Source organism: Vollenhovia emeryi, unplaced genomic scaffold, assembly GCF_000949405.1.
Source record: "Vollenhovia emeryi isolate VEMERY1.0 unplaced genomic scaffold, V.emery_V1.0 DF939136.1, whole genome shotgun sequence".
Taxonomy (NCBI): Eukaryota; Metazoa; Arthropoda; class Insecta; order Hymenoptera; family Formicidae; genus Vollenhovia; species Vollenhovia emeryi.
In genome coordinates, this window is record NW_011967230.1 from 140,592 (window position 1) to 157,243 (window position 16,652).

General features: G+C 49.2%; 1 protein-coding gene across 1 annotated transcript; it reads right to left on the reverse strand.

The window, feature by feature from the left end:
• Positions 1-13,698: 13,698 nt before the first annotated feature.
• On the reverse strand, positions 13,699-16,267 carry LOC105567670 (insulin-like growth factor-binding protein complex acid labile subunit). The gene is made up of 2 exons (XM_012022730.1): positions 16,190-16,267; positions 13,699-15,399 (listed from the first exon to the last, which is right to left on the reverse strand). The coding sequence occupies exons 1-2, from the start codon at positions 16,265-16,267 to the stop codon at positions 13,699-13,701; spliced, it is 1,779 nt and encodes a 592-aa protein (XP_011878120.1).
• Positions 16,268-16,652: the final 385 nt, after the last annotated feature.

Sequence of the window (16,652 nt, forward strand, 5' to 3'; positions counted from 1 at the left end):
TGAAGAACAGAAATAGGCTATCTCACTTTTCTACGATCGTAGATAGCCTAAGTTTCTCTCTCACTCGCGGGGATTTGACGAACCCTTATGGCCAGTCTCTGATTACAGGGTCTCCAAGTCTCTATCGCTCCCTCTCTCTGGTGTTGTCTTCAAAACCTTTCACGGCGCGCAGTCCATTTATATAAGTCTATGGTCGCGAGGTGCGAGAAAAAATATTATAAATATAAATATAAAAAAAGGAACAGCGAGGATCGGCATGAAGATGCAACTTCGCGAATGGTGCATCTTTCGCGCTGAGCAACGCGCGGCGAGGATGCGGGCCGCCTACCACCCTCGGGAGAGCAACTCGGGAGTGTATTTACAGCGGGGGCAGGGGGAGTCGCGAGGAAGCTGTGCTACGTGTACCCACGGTGTAACCGACCGGTTCATCCGCGAGACGATTGGACGAATCGTCGACCCGGAAATCACGCTGCTGATCCTCCAGTTTAATTATTATAAAAAACAAGAAAATTCGTCGCGCTCGTTTGCGGCCACAAGCGTCTACTTTCGGACGCGCGAGAGCGGTTGTCGATTAATAAACGTTACTGCGGATCACCCGAAAGGAAACGAGGGAGGAAGCTTTGTCGCGAAAGAATCTCCCTCGCGAATTGCGATCGCGCCAAGAAGAAGGAAAACGCGCTGTAAGGAGACGGCCCTTCAGGATTTTCTCCCGAGCGTTTCCCGTGGATATTTGTACAGGCGCCTATCCACCCCGGCGACAACTTAAGAGTCTAATTTAGTTTTTACTTGGCTCGCGCTTTTTTCCCCTTTCTCGTTGTTTCCTACTTATTTTTCGCGGGGATATATTTCAGCGTGCCTTAGGTAAAACGCGCGCGGCCGTTTCAGTCGCGAACTTTTTCCGCGCGAGCGGAAATTTCGCGCGTGTTTACGCAAAACGCGGGAGAACTCGCTTCCCCCCCTCTCCCTCTCCCCGCGGTAATTAAACTTGTCCTTCCAATCCAATTCTAACGCCGTGTACGGCCCGGAAAAGTTGCGCGCGCTCTCTTTCCTTTTTCTATTTTTTTTTATCTCCGCCATAATTCCGTTCCGGACGATAGCACGGTCGGTCTCGCGCGAGGCGGTATAATAATTTGGAAAAATGCGCGGAGAAATCGAGGGGCGCTTCTCGAGCTTTAGCGCGCCACTTGCCGTCGCTCGCGACAACCGGGACTCCGAGGTCGCACGTCCTCGCGACGATCGCGCGGCTACTCCGTGGGTCTCGCAGCTTCCAGCCCCTCTCGCGCGAGATTCGGACCGTCGCCGATCGCGGAATCGCGACTCCGCGATCGGCGAGTCTTTCCCGTTCGCCGGGAGGGAGACGCCTCCTCTTCTTCCCTTTTATCTAGCGCGGGAAGAAATCGCTCAATAGATTAGCAGCTTGAAAATACTTTAAGCGGTTTAAGGATGAATATTGCTTTCTCAATAAGGCTTCGCTATGCTTTACACGAATGTACAGTGTGGGGCGTTGCGTATGCGTTTGTGTGTGTGTGCGCGCGCGCGTGTATGTACGTGTTTTTGCGCGTGTACCGGCTCGTCCGCCGATCGAATCTCGACTCGGAAACGGACCCTCGATCCTCCACGATTGCCCTCCAAATCTAAAAGTGCGTGGAGACGAGATCGAAGAATTACACAATCGCCTAAAGATATCGATCGATAGAAGAAGCTTTAAGTTCCGCCATCCTGGAGAAGCGCGAAATATCACCCTAATGATATACGATCTCTCGTGGAATGTGCATACCGTCTGATTCGTCCGATGAAAACTCGCAATTCCACTCGAACTTGACTCCAAGTCTGAATCAAGCACTATATATATATAATATATCACAATATAAGATTAGGTCGTTTAAATTCGATACATGGGGTATTTTTAACGAAGGGAAACTCGCAAACCGTGGGCGAAATTGCTTTCCTCCTAGATCGAATGTGTACATTTAAGGAAAATCGAGCAAGGAAAAAATCGCACCCATGTCCCCGTAATTTTTACACATTTTTTCCAAAAAATCGAACACACGTTCCGCGCGACGGGATCGACGCAAAGCCCGAACGTTGGCCGGTCGTCCCTAAGATTCGCGAGAGATCGCCATCTACACGATCGCGTAAAAAAATAAAAGATCGCGCGAAGAGAATCCCCGATTTCTCTAGAAATAAGGTCGCGCGCCGGATCGGGCGTCACGCTTGCCTTTTACGGCGGGCGTTAAGTTGCCCGTTTATCATAAGCATCCCTACATCCGGGAATCGCGATCACAATGGCACAGAACGCGCATTGATACCAAGTTTATCGAGGGGCGCCGATAAGCGGCAGTGCTTGCACACCGGCGAGAGATTGCATTGCGCGCCGCTAAGTACGCGGAATTCGTCAATCGACACCCTGTCGCCGCCCGATAACGGCGTCGCGAGCTCGCGGTCGAATGGCAGAACTCGAGCTTATCTCTCGAACGGCAGAAGGAACTCGGATGAGTCGTGTGTTATGACGAGATATGAGACGAGAGAGAGGTAAGCGCGCGCCTTTTGACGCCGCGCGCCGATTTAGAGGGGTCGCAATGAAATATACGAGCGAGACGTACGTAAAGCCTAATCTACAATGCTTTCTGCATGCAGAAACTTTCTATTTCACAAACGTCAGTGCTTTCTTGACCATATCTGGCATATATCTGGCATTTTTAATAATACAGAAAATTTTATGCGAAAAATATTACCTCAGCCAGAGCGTGAACCTGGACTTCCCTACGCTCTAGGCGGGCGTCTGTATTTTATGTATGAACAAATCAAAACGCTTAAAAACTTTGTCGACAATGTACGATTATGCAATGTATAATATACAATTTATCAACTTGCACAAATTGTTTGAACGTATTTATTGACTACAAAATTGAATGTTTCTAGACGCAGAGAGCACATTGTTGATCAGGCTTAAGCCTAATCTTTGCGTCTAGAAACATTCTATTTTACATAAGCAAATCGAAACGCTTCAAAGCTTTGTCGGCAGCATACGATTGTACGATGTACAATTTATCAAGTTGCACAAATTCTTTAAATGTATTAATCGGCTACAAAATAGGATGTTTCTAGACGCAGGGAGCACATTGTTGATCAGGCTTTTAGGAGTGAGAAACACACGTTGCACTACAAATAGAATAGACGCGTTACGTAATAGGACAATACTTTGGTGAGGAATGTTAGATTACTGAAAGACGGAACGATATAAGCGGTTCCGCGTCCGCAATTGGTTCGAGAGATTTTTTTTTATTTCTATCCGTATTTTTATCGGGGACTTTCAATATCCTCTACTCGATATCTTTACGAGGAAACGGACGTCTCTCCTCGCACGATTCGATCGTACTTAATATTGAACTTATATATTCCTTATAAAACCGTCCTCCCTCACACGTCTCGCTTGTATACGTATCACCTTACAAGCGCGTGTCGCGCGCAATCGAAATGGAAAAACGATATAATAGGCCTTACGAACTACCGGCGCTCAATTTTGTACAATAATTTATAATACCTCGATTAATTTTACTCGATCGTTCGAACGCTCTCTACGCTCCGCTCCCCTCCCTTCCCCTTTCATCCCCTTCCGTCTCCCTTCCCTTTTCGAAACGCGTCGACTGACTAGCGATACGATAACGTTAGTAGTAGTAATTTTTAGTATGACGGTCATATCGTAAAATATACATTTTCCGCCGTCCCGCTTCTATCGCGCGACGGCCTCTTTTAATACTCTCTCCCTCTCGGAACTACCTATGATACTTGAACCCCGACACATTTACAATGCATTTTAATTACAAATACGCTACTTAAGATTTATTTATCCGACGGCCTCGCCCCTCGGTGCAGTTTACAGTTAACCGGGATCGCAAATCACGGGGAAAGCCCCGGACCGATTGCACGGGTGAGAAAATATACGCAATGATTCTAAACTTAGGCGCCGCTCGCACACTGTCCACGCTGTTAACGATTCTCGGCAACGATATCGCAATACGAATTTGGCAGGAATTAAATGGAAAGCGCGCCGTAACTTTACGCACGAAACATACGAGGGTATAAATACACGAGGATAGACGCTATCGTCACTTTAATGAGGATTTCCATAAAATATATACTTTTTCAGTCGTTTCCCGCATTCTTTCTCTCCCTCTCCCTCTCTCTCTCGTGTCGATATTTCATGTTCAATATATTTGCACGCGATCGATTTTGCGTTCTTTGTGTAAAGTTTGGAAAACGAAAGAAAAAGAGAGAGAGAGAGAGAGAGAGAAAGAATTGTGTTTTCATTAAACTGACGATATGGGGGAGAAAAAAACCAACGTGTCGTATCCACAGACTTCTATTGTAGACTACTAGACTGCTATCTTCGAGCTAAAAAGTGAGACAAGAGTTCCGCCGTGTCATGTTAGGTAAATACAGTAGTAAAGTCCTCTATTATCAGATAGCAGGTTCCCAATTTTCAAATTCCATCACAAATCTTTTTTTGCAACGATTACACAATCTAAGAATTAATATTCCACTAAACAGATTTCGCTCCGGGGGCAATAAATTCACGGTGTATGATGCTTATTAATTTAACAGAAACCCCGCTGTCTCGTATTAGGAGCCTCTACCATGACAAGGGACTTCCCTTTGTGTGTGCATCGGTCTGTCAGTGATACACCGATGCAAGATGATAGAGATAACAAGACATGGCAGAACTCTTGCCTCACTTTTCAGCTCGAAGGTAGCAGCACAGTATAACTAGTATGCCTAGTATGCTCTGTCGGTCCTTTGATCTTGTCGGTTCCGATCACGTGGTATTCCGCCATTATTTTGGTATAAATCCAGCACCGTATCAATTGCTCAAGGGATCCTGGTTATTAGTGCCGTAACCAGAAGGGTTATACAAAAATAGCATATAAATATTCTGCTGTTTTCAGCATAAGATCTTGACGATTGCATGCACTTATCCATTGCTTTGTCCTAAAATTATTGAAAAATTACTTTCGATTATGTTCTAACTAAAAATTCTTGGCTTGTAAATGTAAAACGTTAAAGGTCACACCTTTCATTGTCCTTAGGAAAGCGAAAAAAAAATGAAAATTCGAATTTACATTAGTATTTTTGTAGGTTTTGACACTGCATTTGGGGTATCCTGTGGTTTGCTTCATAATAAAATTATTAATATTATTTTAGTTTGCACGTGTTCAAACTGTCATGCTAATTTCACACTACCACATATACAACATTCGTCTCATTGGCTCCACCAAAATAATGGCGGATGCGCAGAAAGAACCGACGCAAAACAAAACAAATGACAAAGTGGGCATACTAGTTGTACTACGGCAGCAGTCATGAAGCCTGTATAAGGAAACCGAACTCCCGTAATCAAAGTGGGCCGACATTTTTGAGAAATATTCGTTCCGAAAAGAATCACTGGGAGCGGCTGTCAACGGACAACTCGATTCGCACTTGTGCGTGTCACATGGTTCTTATATGCATGAAGCTATCGTGAGTTCCGTTTGGGACGTTGAGCGGTTCGCACATCTTCTGGCTGAAGAAAAAATTTTTGATACTAGCGGGTTGCATCATCCCGCGTGACATCAAAAACGTGATTACACGATAAGACATTTACACCATCAAGACTATTGGTTCGTCGTGGCCGTATCGGCTCAGTGAGTGGGCCGGGAGCCAATAAACTCGAAGAAGAAGAAGAAGAAGAAGCTTTCGTGGTTATATTAATGACAGAGTACGGGAGGTACGGGATGAACTTAGATTTTTCATATACAATAACAATATTTATTGTGTACTGTGTGATCCACGAAAAACAACATTTCAACTATTAGAATCGTAAGTTGTATAAGATTATGTTTCCGAGGACGTTCTGAAACCTTTCTCTCCGAGAAGACTTTTACTTGATAACCTTTACGAAATGTTTTCAAGCGTTTCCAATTAATTCCAATTCCTTGAAACTGCGCATTTCACAAGTTTCGAGCAGGTTCGATACATCCGATCCGTAAATAAGATGAGGTGGATTGTGTGTCTTTGAAACTTGTGAAAATTACAAAAGTGAGCGAATTTACAGGTTGAAATTATAAATATTCTAGTATTCACTCACTTTTGTAATTTTTGTAAATTCCAGAAATCGACCCCCAGATAACAACAATTATACGCTGTATCTGCGAGCTAGTGAGATCAAGATCGGTAAACTCATGGGCGAATCCTTAATCCGTTTATGCGACGCCCAGTGCTACAAGTGGCAAAATTTTTTATTCAATATCTTGCAATAATGTCGGCCCATGTTTGGTGACGTAATCAAGCCTAGTTCGGTCTCCTTATACAGGCTTCATGGCATATAGTAGCAGTCTAGCAGTATATAAAAGTCTGTGACCGCATCTCGCGCAGGACGCCTTCGTATCGTCGTTACCCTCGACGCGGAGATTCGGATCGTAAATAAGAATAAAAGAGAGGTCTCTCTTGTGCGAGAGATGAGCGGTGCGAAATAAGGATTTCAGGAGGAATAGAGATTATCGTTCGGGGGAGAACCTCGTCGCACGGGACTACGGGCGTCGTACGAAGAAGCCCTTCGATTTGCAAAGTTCGACGAAGATAAAGACGCCGAGCGAAAATTCGCAAAGTTTCCCCGGATATTTCGGTCGGTGCTCGAACTCGCGAAATTAGATACGTCCCTACGCCGGTTCTCCCCGTCGATGTCCTCGGCGCCGGAAACGCTGGCCCCGTCGCCTTTGGCGCATCCATTCACGAGCGTTCACGTCACCGAACGTACGCTACACGTATTCTCGAATGCACGGCACAGCGTAGGAATATTGCAATCCTTTTTGTATACAAATATAATATTTTCGCGCGCGCACGCGCGTGTGTGAACGTAATCGTATCTTTAAGGAAAGTTACGTTAGAGTAAAAGATTACGTCCTTTTCTTCTCCTTTTTTGCGCCAACTTTTTACTCCGTAAAACCTATTCTGCAAAACGAGCGTAGCGCGAACTCGCGCGAGTTTTAAAGCAGTCTTTAACGCCGGTTTTACGGTACGCCGAGACGTGCCTGTAAAATATCGAAAACTGTTACGGTATAAAATATATAGAAATCGTATCGCAACGTGCAAAAAATGTTTTGGCTCCTCCTCGTGACAGTTCGAAAATTGAGCTGAAATAATGGTCTAAATCTTTTTTCGGAGTCCGATGACGCTCTCGCGCCACCCGCAGCTGTCGAAAAGCGTAGATCACGCGGTTTGATTTCGCATCGAACTTATTTCTACGAGCCGCTCGCTCGAAAATGATATTTCGTGAACACCAGAGGGTTACTGTGAACACGCAGCTCGAGCCGCTCGCTACCTTTGCAGCGCGGAATGCATATAAAACTGTTCGGAAAAATTAACGTATACTTCGATTATTCGAGACCTCGAAATTTGCGAAAATCAACAATCTCGGAGTTTTCGGCACTTGCCGGAAATTTGTTCGGGGATCGAGATCCAGTTCGAAAGGATATCTTTCGCTCTCCCTTCGCGCCCCAATCTATTAATTTTGGTCGCAGTTATGCAAGAAGGAACCAAGCGCCATTCTCGCGAGTTTTAATTCCATATTGCAAAGTGATCATGGAGGCCTACAGTGTAATATACGAAACTGATCCAAATCTTATCCGCGATATATCGCCTGGAGACGCGAAAAAATGCATAAATCATATAAACACGCATAAAATGGAATGTAACATGGAATTGTATTTGAGGAGAATTATAGTTCCGGTCATTACATTTGAGATAACGTTAGCGCAGAGTCTTCCTCCTGATATTTGTTGTAGCGGAAAATGAAGGATTTGGAATTGGTCCCGCGTTGCAGAACTGCGCCCAATTGCGATAAGTGACAATGTACACGCTTAATTCTACCTCGGAGCGCAAGTCGAACGCGATAAATCTCGCTTCTATCCGGCAAATTTGCGCCGCGTGCGAAATAATGAAATTCCCGACGCCAAATCGGCGTCAACGGGGTGGAAAGGGTTTTACGAGCGAGGATGAGTGTCCTTGAGACATGTGCAGACGCGTCCCACGGTAGAGAAGAGAGAATTCTACGCGGTTACACCTAAAAATGGAGCCGCAATATATCTTCCTTCTACGGCGGCGGCGTTTAACTCCATTATCGATAGTAACTTTCACTCCCGCCGTGTCTCTTTCTACGCCACTCGACGCATCCGTAATTCACCTCCGATAAATCACGCCCGATACCCGCTATCGCTACCGCGTCCGCTATTTTATTTGGCGAGATTTATTCCATCGACTCCTGGCGCACATCGTTCCGCGGCGTTCAACGTACAGTCTTGCGAATTAAAGTCTCGCCGAGCGCCCATCGATTCCGGATCGCGTCGCCGAGAGGCCGATCACGGTCGGCCGAAAGAAACGATCGCGACTGCAAATCAACACGCCAAATGTCTTCAGCAAATGCTAAACCGTGCTCAATTTCCGTCCGATTTCCGTTGTGTCGCGGCAAGTTAACGTCTCGAAGCCTAATCCTCCCAGTTGCAGATTCTACCGGAGCTGAAATTCCGCCACTCTCTCTCTCTCTCTTTCTCCACGCCCAGCAGCAGCAGCAGCAGCAGCAGCGGCGGCGGCGGCAGCGGCGGCGAGCGAGCGAGCGGTCGCACCACGCCGCCGCCGGAGTCGATTCAAGGTGCAGTCACCTTTCTCAAGCCGGGTGACCGTGGAATTCCACTGGGTACACTCGGGCGGAAAAATAATCTCGTTCCGTAAAGTACATCTTCGCCGTACACCTCGCCTCTCGCTCCTTCTCCGCTCTCTCTTTCTCCCTTTTCCTCCTCTCCTGGCTTTCCCGTGCTCTCCGCCATGCGGCCATTACGCCGGTCGGCGAACTAACTTAAACTCGGCCGCGCCCCGTGCATTTTAATGCGGCCGCGATTTATCAGGGCCGCGGGATTTTCGATTGCCCCGCCGCGGAAATTGCCTCTCCGTGTAATATCGAGAGTAAAAGTGGCCGGAAAATCACCGCGGCGCGGCCGGATACCGACGCCGCGATTTTAAACGGCGGTATTCCGACGGCGCGCGGACCGGAGCCGGCTGGAATCCGGTCCACAGTGTCGCGGCGAGAGCGCGAGGCGAGATGCGAAGCTACTCTCACGAGGGATTCGAATCCCGGGACGTCGACAAAACTGATCGTGTCTCCGCCCTCGGGTTCTCTCCTCGTGGGACACGTGACACGTCTCGCGGATTGATCGACGGACGCCGCGCGTCTTTTTCTCGAGGAACAAAATTCGCAAAATCGTACCGAAAAATAGTTATTACCCGTATATTAACAATAAATTAATAATTTTTATCCGCCGATCATCTGCCGGTTATTTATCGTTCGAGAGAAACGAAAGCTTCGGTAGCTTCTTCTTCTTCTTTCTCGTGCATTAGGCTTCAAGCCTGTTTTATCCAGTTTATTCTGGTACTTTGAGCGTTAGGTCTTACTTCTTCTTCGGTAGGCTGACCTTGCCGAAGGAACTTCCCACCTGGAGGGCTATACCCCTAAAGGGGTAGGAATCTCTCGCTGGTTGTCACTTCCCTCCAAGAGGTGGCGTTCGAAAAAACCGGCGGTTAGACACTCTAGGCAGAGATTAGCCAATTCACCCGAGTCCGTCATATTTCCTCAAAACCGGAAGTACGTCATTTCTATGTTGCGCATGGTATAAAGATGTTTCGGATGTGTTTCAAATAGTTGACACTGGGTGCTTTCCAATTATTTTACACTTTTTAACACAAACGTACACAGGAAGACACAAAGTGTCGCGATGTGCACGACTCAATTGGAAAAAAAAGGCTTGTTTTCTGTTCTTACACTAGTGAACTAGTGCAATAAATCAGAGTAAGACAAGCATATTTGTTCTCATTCTAGTTTACTGCACTAGTTCACCAGTGCAGGAACAGAAAACAAACCTAAAGTGTACCACAGAGAGTACACAAAGTAGTATAGTATCCATGCTTGGTATTTTCTAATCCATGGTGGTGATCGAAACTGCGTCACCCAATGTTGATTCAAAATATTTATTGCCTCAATGATACTCTGAATATTGCCGTTGTTTATTGTTGAGTAAAAAGAAAAAAATGCGTGCCGTAATTGCGCATTTTCCTCCTCCCACTTCGGTATTACTTATGCGCCAGAGTGATATCAGACGCAACCTCACTTCTTTTTCTTCCCTTTTATATAGTACCATCGTAGCGAAGAAACATACCGACCACTTGTAGTACTTAGTAACTATTATTTGTCATTAGAAAACACAAGTTTACACAGCCGACTAGTAGCCCTCAGGCTGAGTACGAATGTGTAGAGGTGTGTGTCGACATTTGTGACAATTGGAACGCCATTTGTCGCCGTGCGTACGAAAGTGTCTAGGGACATTGCAATTCGAAAGCACCCACTAGCATAAAAAATTGATGTAATTTTGAAGAAAGAATAGAAAAAATGTTGTGGCATATAATATCTTGTATAAATTCACAAATGCCATGCAAATTTTTGTAATTTCTCATGAATAAAAGCTTTAATTTAGTTCATTGTGTATACCGTACTTCCGGTTTTGAGGCAATATGACGAACCCAATCGGAAAGAGGACCTACGAGTATCTCTAGGCAGCGGTGTCCGTGATTGGATTTGAACTCGCGTCTTTTCGTTCATTTGTTTACTAAGCAGCGCACATTTATCTGTGCCACGCTCGCCACACAAGCTCCGGTAGCAATAGCGTCAATAACGGAGGAGATTTCAGTTTCCAGTGAATATCGCGTCTCAGATCGATCCTCGAGCGTACGGCGCCATTCGCATTGCAGCGCATTACCGCCCGAGAATTCCTCGATATCCACTTGGAGATCGACGTGACCTGGCGATCTGAAGGACACTCATCCGCCGAAACGAGGGGGGGAAACGGACGATACCCGCGTTTTAGAAACCCGCGCGGTTCCCTAATAACAGCGTAAACCTTCTCGAGGTTAAACCCCTAAGCGTGACTCTTACCCTTAACTTACATATCGAGAGGAGAAGAAAAAAGGGGGAACGACCGTCCTTACATCGCTAATTCGCGCCGCGATATCAGATAACATTTTGATAGGTTCTCCATCCCCGCGATCTCCCGACGATCGAGGGATCAAATCGCATGCGGATACCCGCTTACCGATCGTCTCTCTCACTCTCCTTATCTCTTGCCCTTTTCCACTGCGGTAGGCAGGTATCCGGAAACTCTCTCGACGACGATCTAGAATCTCTTAAAGTTAAAGATAGTCGAGGACGCGTTGACACTAGCTCAACTATACCGTCTCCGTCGTGCCTCTGTACATTGGTGTTTTTATTTAGAAAATAATTCGACCGTTTAGAATATATATATATATATATATAATTTATGTATATATATACTTTTTATTTATATATATATATCTGTATATATTTATATAGCTGCATCCTACGTTGCTTATAGTACGGTCAATCTCCTCGCGTATGATACACGTCTCGTCTCGCGCGACACGAACTCTCGTTTGCGCGTCCGCCTGGAATAAAAGGACCGAGCGGCGATCGATGGATCTTAACGAGTCGCTCCCGCTTCCCCGAACCGTGATCCTTCGGATCCTGCGGAGTCGTCGCGGACTCGTTAAGCCCTCGCCGTCGGATCGGCTTCAAGAATGACTCGGCGTAGACCGATGCGCTATCGAACTTCGGTTTCGATCGAGCTCGGCGGTCTCGGCACGATCGTCAAGTGGTCGACCGCGCGTATAGAATCTTCTTACGCGTGCATGTGTACGTGTCGCATGGAACACAACAGGCTCCACGTGGCCGATGGCCCGTCATTTCCGGGAAAGGGGAGGAAGAGGGGGAGGGGGGAGGAAACCGACCCTGTCTTCCCACGGGTTATCCACCCGCGAGAGATTTCCGTTTGGCATCACTCATCCTCGACAGTGCTGATCTTGCGGTCATCAGTGATAAGACGGACGTGATAAAAATCCTGGCGAAAGTCATTCCGTGCCCGTTGGGTCTTCTCTTCCCCGGGATTCCGAGGCGACGACTCCCCACGGTGACGTAGAGAGGGTATTAATCTTCGAGCAGTCGCGCGGGAAGATGGGCTTATTAAGGATCGCTTAGGGTTATAGACGAGGTGTATAATTTTCGGAATGCCATCTCGTTCCGGTAAAGATGCGGCATCTTGCACAGATATATCTAACGCCAAGTATCACTCGCACCTTTTGATTACGATGCGGAGCCCGTTGGTCTTCTTTTTTTTTCTCGTCCGCTTGATTCATCATTACAGACCGAAAGAAGAGGAGCGCGATTCAAAAACAATTGGAACGCTAAAAACTTGGAGAAATATTTTCGAAGGTATAATCTGCGAAGAATTGCTCGTATTTAGACTTTGCATTACTTAAATTACAAAAATCTCACAGACCTCGAATGAATATTCAACGTGTTTTCTTCTGGCAGCGGTATGTAAGGGCGATTAGATGCTACATCTAGCTCAGCCTCACTTTTTCCCCTCGAAAACTTAAATAAAAGTATCGATTAACAAATGTCCTCTTAGCATCGCCCGTTGGTCTTTGGCTGATCGCGACATCATCGATTCACGATGGCCGATCCACGATACTAATATCTCGATCGTATACGAATAGAAGTCTCGAATAGATTGTATATCATGGCGATATGGCGAACACACTTTCGGTGTGATCTTTTTGGTCTCGCTTCTTGATATTCTTCGTCAACGTTTCGTCAGTCTTCTTCCCGCTTTACCTATTAGTTTCAATTCTTTTCTGTGTTGCGCGACGAGAGGAACTTTCTTCTGATTGGTCTGCGCTTCGTCATCTCTTCGAATTGTCAATTGCGAATTCCTTCTGTGCGAAGCAACGCGGAAGATTCCACGGTGATGGTGCGATCTCGCGTTTCTTCTCGACTACAAATCCCGTCTCCCGTTTTCTCAATCTGTAACGCGACGCGATCTGATCGATCGTCTACGCTCGGTACGTGCCGATCACGCCCATGTCAAGGCTGTCGCGCAACTCCATCTCCAACTGGGCCTCCCTGTGCTTGTCGGACCGGTGCGACGTTACCGGTGGCGGCGGCGGAGGCGGCGGCGCATCGCCGTCCCGCTCGCGATTTCTCTCGCGAGCGGACGACCTGTCTTTCTCGCGCTCTCTCGTGTGGTGATGGTAATGATGAACGTTGGCGTGGCCGTTGACCGGCAGAGTGGGGTACGAGGACTGGCCGCAGTTGGGCTGATGCCTGGAGGGCAGCGGCGGCGGTGACGGCTGATGGCGGCCACCGGCCGGGATTCCGTTCTGCAGCCCGGACTCCAGAGTTCGTATCCGATCGTCCGGTTCTCTGGCGGAGAGTTGCGGTTGCGAATGCGGCGTACGGCGCAGGGAGTGACTGGAGTAATGGGACCTCCCGCCGCTAGACGTGACCCCGTCGATCGGCGCTGCGCTCAACGACGCCGTGCCGTCATCCACGACACCTCTGACCCCTCCTCCCGCTCCGCTACCTCCTCCCCCTCCTCCTCCGCGGTGACCGGACGCGTTGTTCGCGACGGGCAGCGTTCCCGGGCGGCGCATCTGGCGCGCCGTCTCGCCATCGATGTAGGTGAAGCCCTCGGCGAGGGTGGTGCTGCCGTGAGGCAGGAACCAAACCCCACCGGTCCCGGGGCTCGCCGCCCGAAGTTCTAGCTACAGCTCCGTCACCGGTATTGGCTTGATACCGGCCGCTATTTGTCCGTGCTGCTGCTGCTGCTGCTGCTGCTGTTGCTGCTGTTGCAGCTGCTGGAGGTGATGGTGATGATGATGCGTCGGCACCGGCTGGGACTGCGGTGTCTGATGGTGATGGTGATGATGATGGGCGTGAGCCGAGCGGACGATGTACTCGTCGTCGCTGAAGGTCTTCTGGTACTCGTGCTCTTTCCGCGATATCGCGCGGTTCTTCCACTTGTAGTCCTTGAGCGCGTCTCGCACGCGTCTACGACATCGGTAGTACAGGAGCAGCGCGAGGCCGGTGAAGAGGGCTAATCCGGCGGCGCACACCGTCGCTAGCAGAGCCTGCTTGCGCGGATCCGAGAATGCGCAGCCCAACTCGTCGGCGGACATGCCCTTGATGGGCTTGCCCTTGGACTCGGGCGGCTCGGCGCATATCACCGGGCTCGAGTTCCTCGGGACGAGTATCTCGGCCAGCCAGAGCTGATTGCAATCGCACACCAGCGGATTCTCGCTGAGATCCAACCGGCGCAGTTCGTTCCAAGCGACCAACGACTCCGAGAACGTGACGAAGGCGTTGTCGCGCAGCATCAGATGCCTCAAGTTCGGCAAGCCGGCCAGAGAACCGTCCTCCATGGTAGCCAGCCGTTTATTACTATTCAACACGAGAGTCTCCAGATTGGCGTTATCCGAGAAGGCCCCCTTTTCCACGGTAGTAAGCAGCTTGGCGCCGGACACGTCGAGCTTCTTCAACGTCGACAGACCCTGAAAGGCTCCCGATCGCAAGATCGTGAAGAAGTTCTGGCCCAGGGTGAGCTCCTCCAGACGCGGCAGCACCGCCAGCTGCTTCGTCGGCACTTCGCGCAGCTTGTTAGCGCCCAGTTTCAAGGTGCGAAGGGCGTTTAGACCGCGAAACGCCCCGTCGCTGATGTTGTCCAGTCCGGCGCCCATGATGTCCAGCACCGCCAGTTGCTCGAGACCCTTGAACGCGTCGTCCGGCAACGAGGAGAAGGCGTTCCAGCCGATGTGCAGCTCGGCGAGAGCGTTCAGCGGCGCCAGAGCTGGCGACGGAATGGTTCGCAGCTGGTTGTCGTCGAGATACAGCACCCGGAGGGTGCCTAACTTCTGAAACGCGCCTGGCTCCACCTTCGATATGCGATTCTGGCCCAGATCGAGCTCCTCGAGCTTGGACAGATAGGCGAATAGGCCGTTCTTCAGCGTCTCCAAGTAGTTGTCCCGCAGATTCAACACCGTGAGGGACTTGAGGCCTTGGAACGTCTTCTCGGTCAGCGCCGAGATCTTGTTGTGCTTGAGGTGGAGCTCCACAAGGTGTCGTTGGGCATCGAAACTGCCGTTGGGTATGGTGAACAGGTGGTTGCTGGAGAGGTCGACGTTTTTCAGATCGCCGTAGAACTGGAAGGCTGCTGCGTCCACGATCTTGATGCGATTCTCCTTCAGCACTATCCGCTGGATGCTGGGATTCAGCGCGATAGGTATTACGTCCAGATTGGCGCCCACGCAGGAGACCACCAGGGTGTCGTCGTCGCAGGTGCAGCCGTTCGGGCAGAAAGTCCGTGCCTCGGCCGTGCCGAGGGCGAAGAGGCCGACCAGGACGAGCAGGTGGAGAACGCCGATGACGGTGAAGCTGCGTCGCGACGTCTGTAACAATAAACGAGGAGGCTCCGATTAATTTTGCGGGAGACGATAAGCCTCTTTGAAGCCGCGTATAAATATCGCGAGGGCTGTACACTCTCGCTACGGGGATAATTTTCCAAGAATACAATTAGCACGTCAACTCTGGATCTACTCGAGTCTCGTCCACTGGAGAGTCACCGTCGCAGAGCGCGGTGGACAAACTCCCCGAGTCTACGTCTAGCGTAGAACGCCGTCGACAGTTGCCTCGGGGAATCGATACTGTCTGGTGCACACCGCACCCAATTTATGCCGGTTTTACGACAAGAGCGTTGAATTATTTTCCGCGGAGCTCACCGCGCCCGTGGCCCGACGAGCAGCAACGCGCCCGTTCATTCTCCCTCCCTCTGCCCCTCTCCCTTTCTCACGCTCGTAACGTGAGGGCGAAGTTATTTCCGTTTTCGTTGGCCGCGATCGCGCACGTAGGTGCGAAATTAAGCCTGCCGCGCGCAGCTGAAACGCCCGACCGGGCTAAATTATATCCGGAAATACGAGCGCCCGCGGCTGTTCCGCGGATAATAAGCTCTCGGGGCGTAAAAACTTCTATTCGAGATGGAAACGCCCGTGCGCGCCGTCGTCCGGACGAGTCCGAGCGCGCCGTGGCCCCGAAAGTACGCCGTAAAACCTAAACGGGATGGCTGATCCCGGAATGGCCGAAGACGCCCGGCGTCGTTTCGGGAAGAACGGAGAGAGGAGCTCCGGCAGATCGGCGGATCGGAAAAATTCGATATCGAGCCAGACTGTCCCCCCGATATAGGCGCTACGTCGATCGGGTTACCCTCGCATGCCCCGGATTTTGCGAAATCGTCTCTGGCGACGTCTCCCATTCTCTCTTCGTTAAGATGCCCTTCCCCATTGTAATCGATACTACCGTGGCGTTGTTAAACACGCTCTTTACGTGCCCCGCGTAGTTTTCAATCCTCGCGCGGAACAAAGCGAGGCTTTCCCATCGAATCGAGCCATCGGTTCGGCCAAGATTGCCGGTGATCTGATGGATCGCGTTCGGCTTCGTTTATCTGGAGAGTCATCGTTCATGCGCGCGATCACGGGAACGCGATTCATCGGATTGATAAGAGTATTTTTCTTGCGATAACAATCCGGGTCAACAGAAGTCTAAAAATCCGGCGGGATCGATCGCCCCGGCGTGACAGTCGCACGAAAATGCCGGGGATATTAACGGCGTTTCGGGAGGAAAAAAAGAGCTCGCGTGATTTACGCGTACGGAGGGATTTATTTCGAAA

Coding starts and splice junctions, on each gene's coding strand:
- LOC105567670 (XM_012022730.1), bottom strand. CDS start 16,267: ATGGGGAAGGGCATCTTAACGAAGAGAGAATGGGAGACGTCGCCAGAG. Junction 15,400..16,189: donor AAAATCCGGGGCATGCGAGG/GTAACCCGATCG, acceptor AATTAATCGGAG/CCTCCTCGTTTATTGTTACA.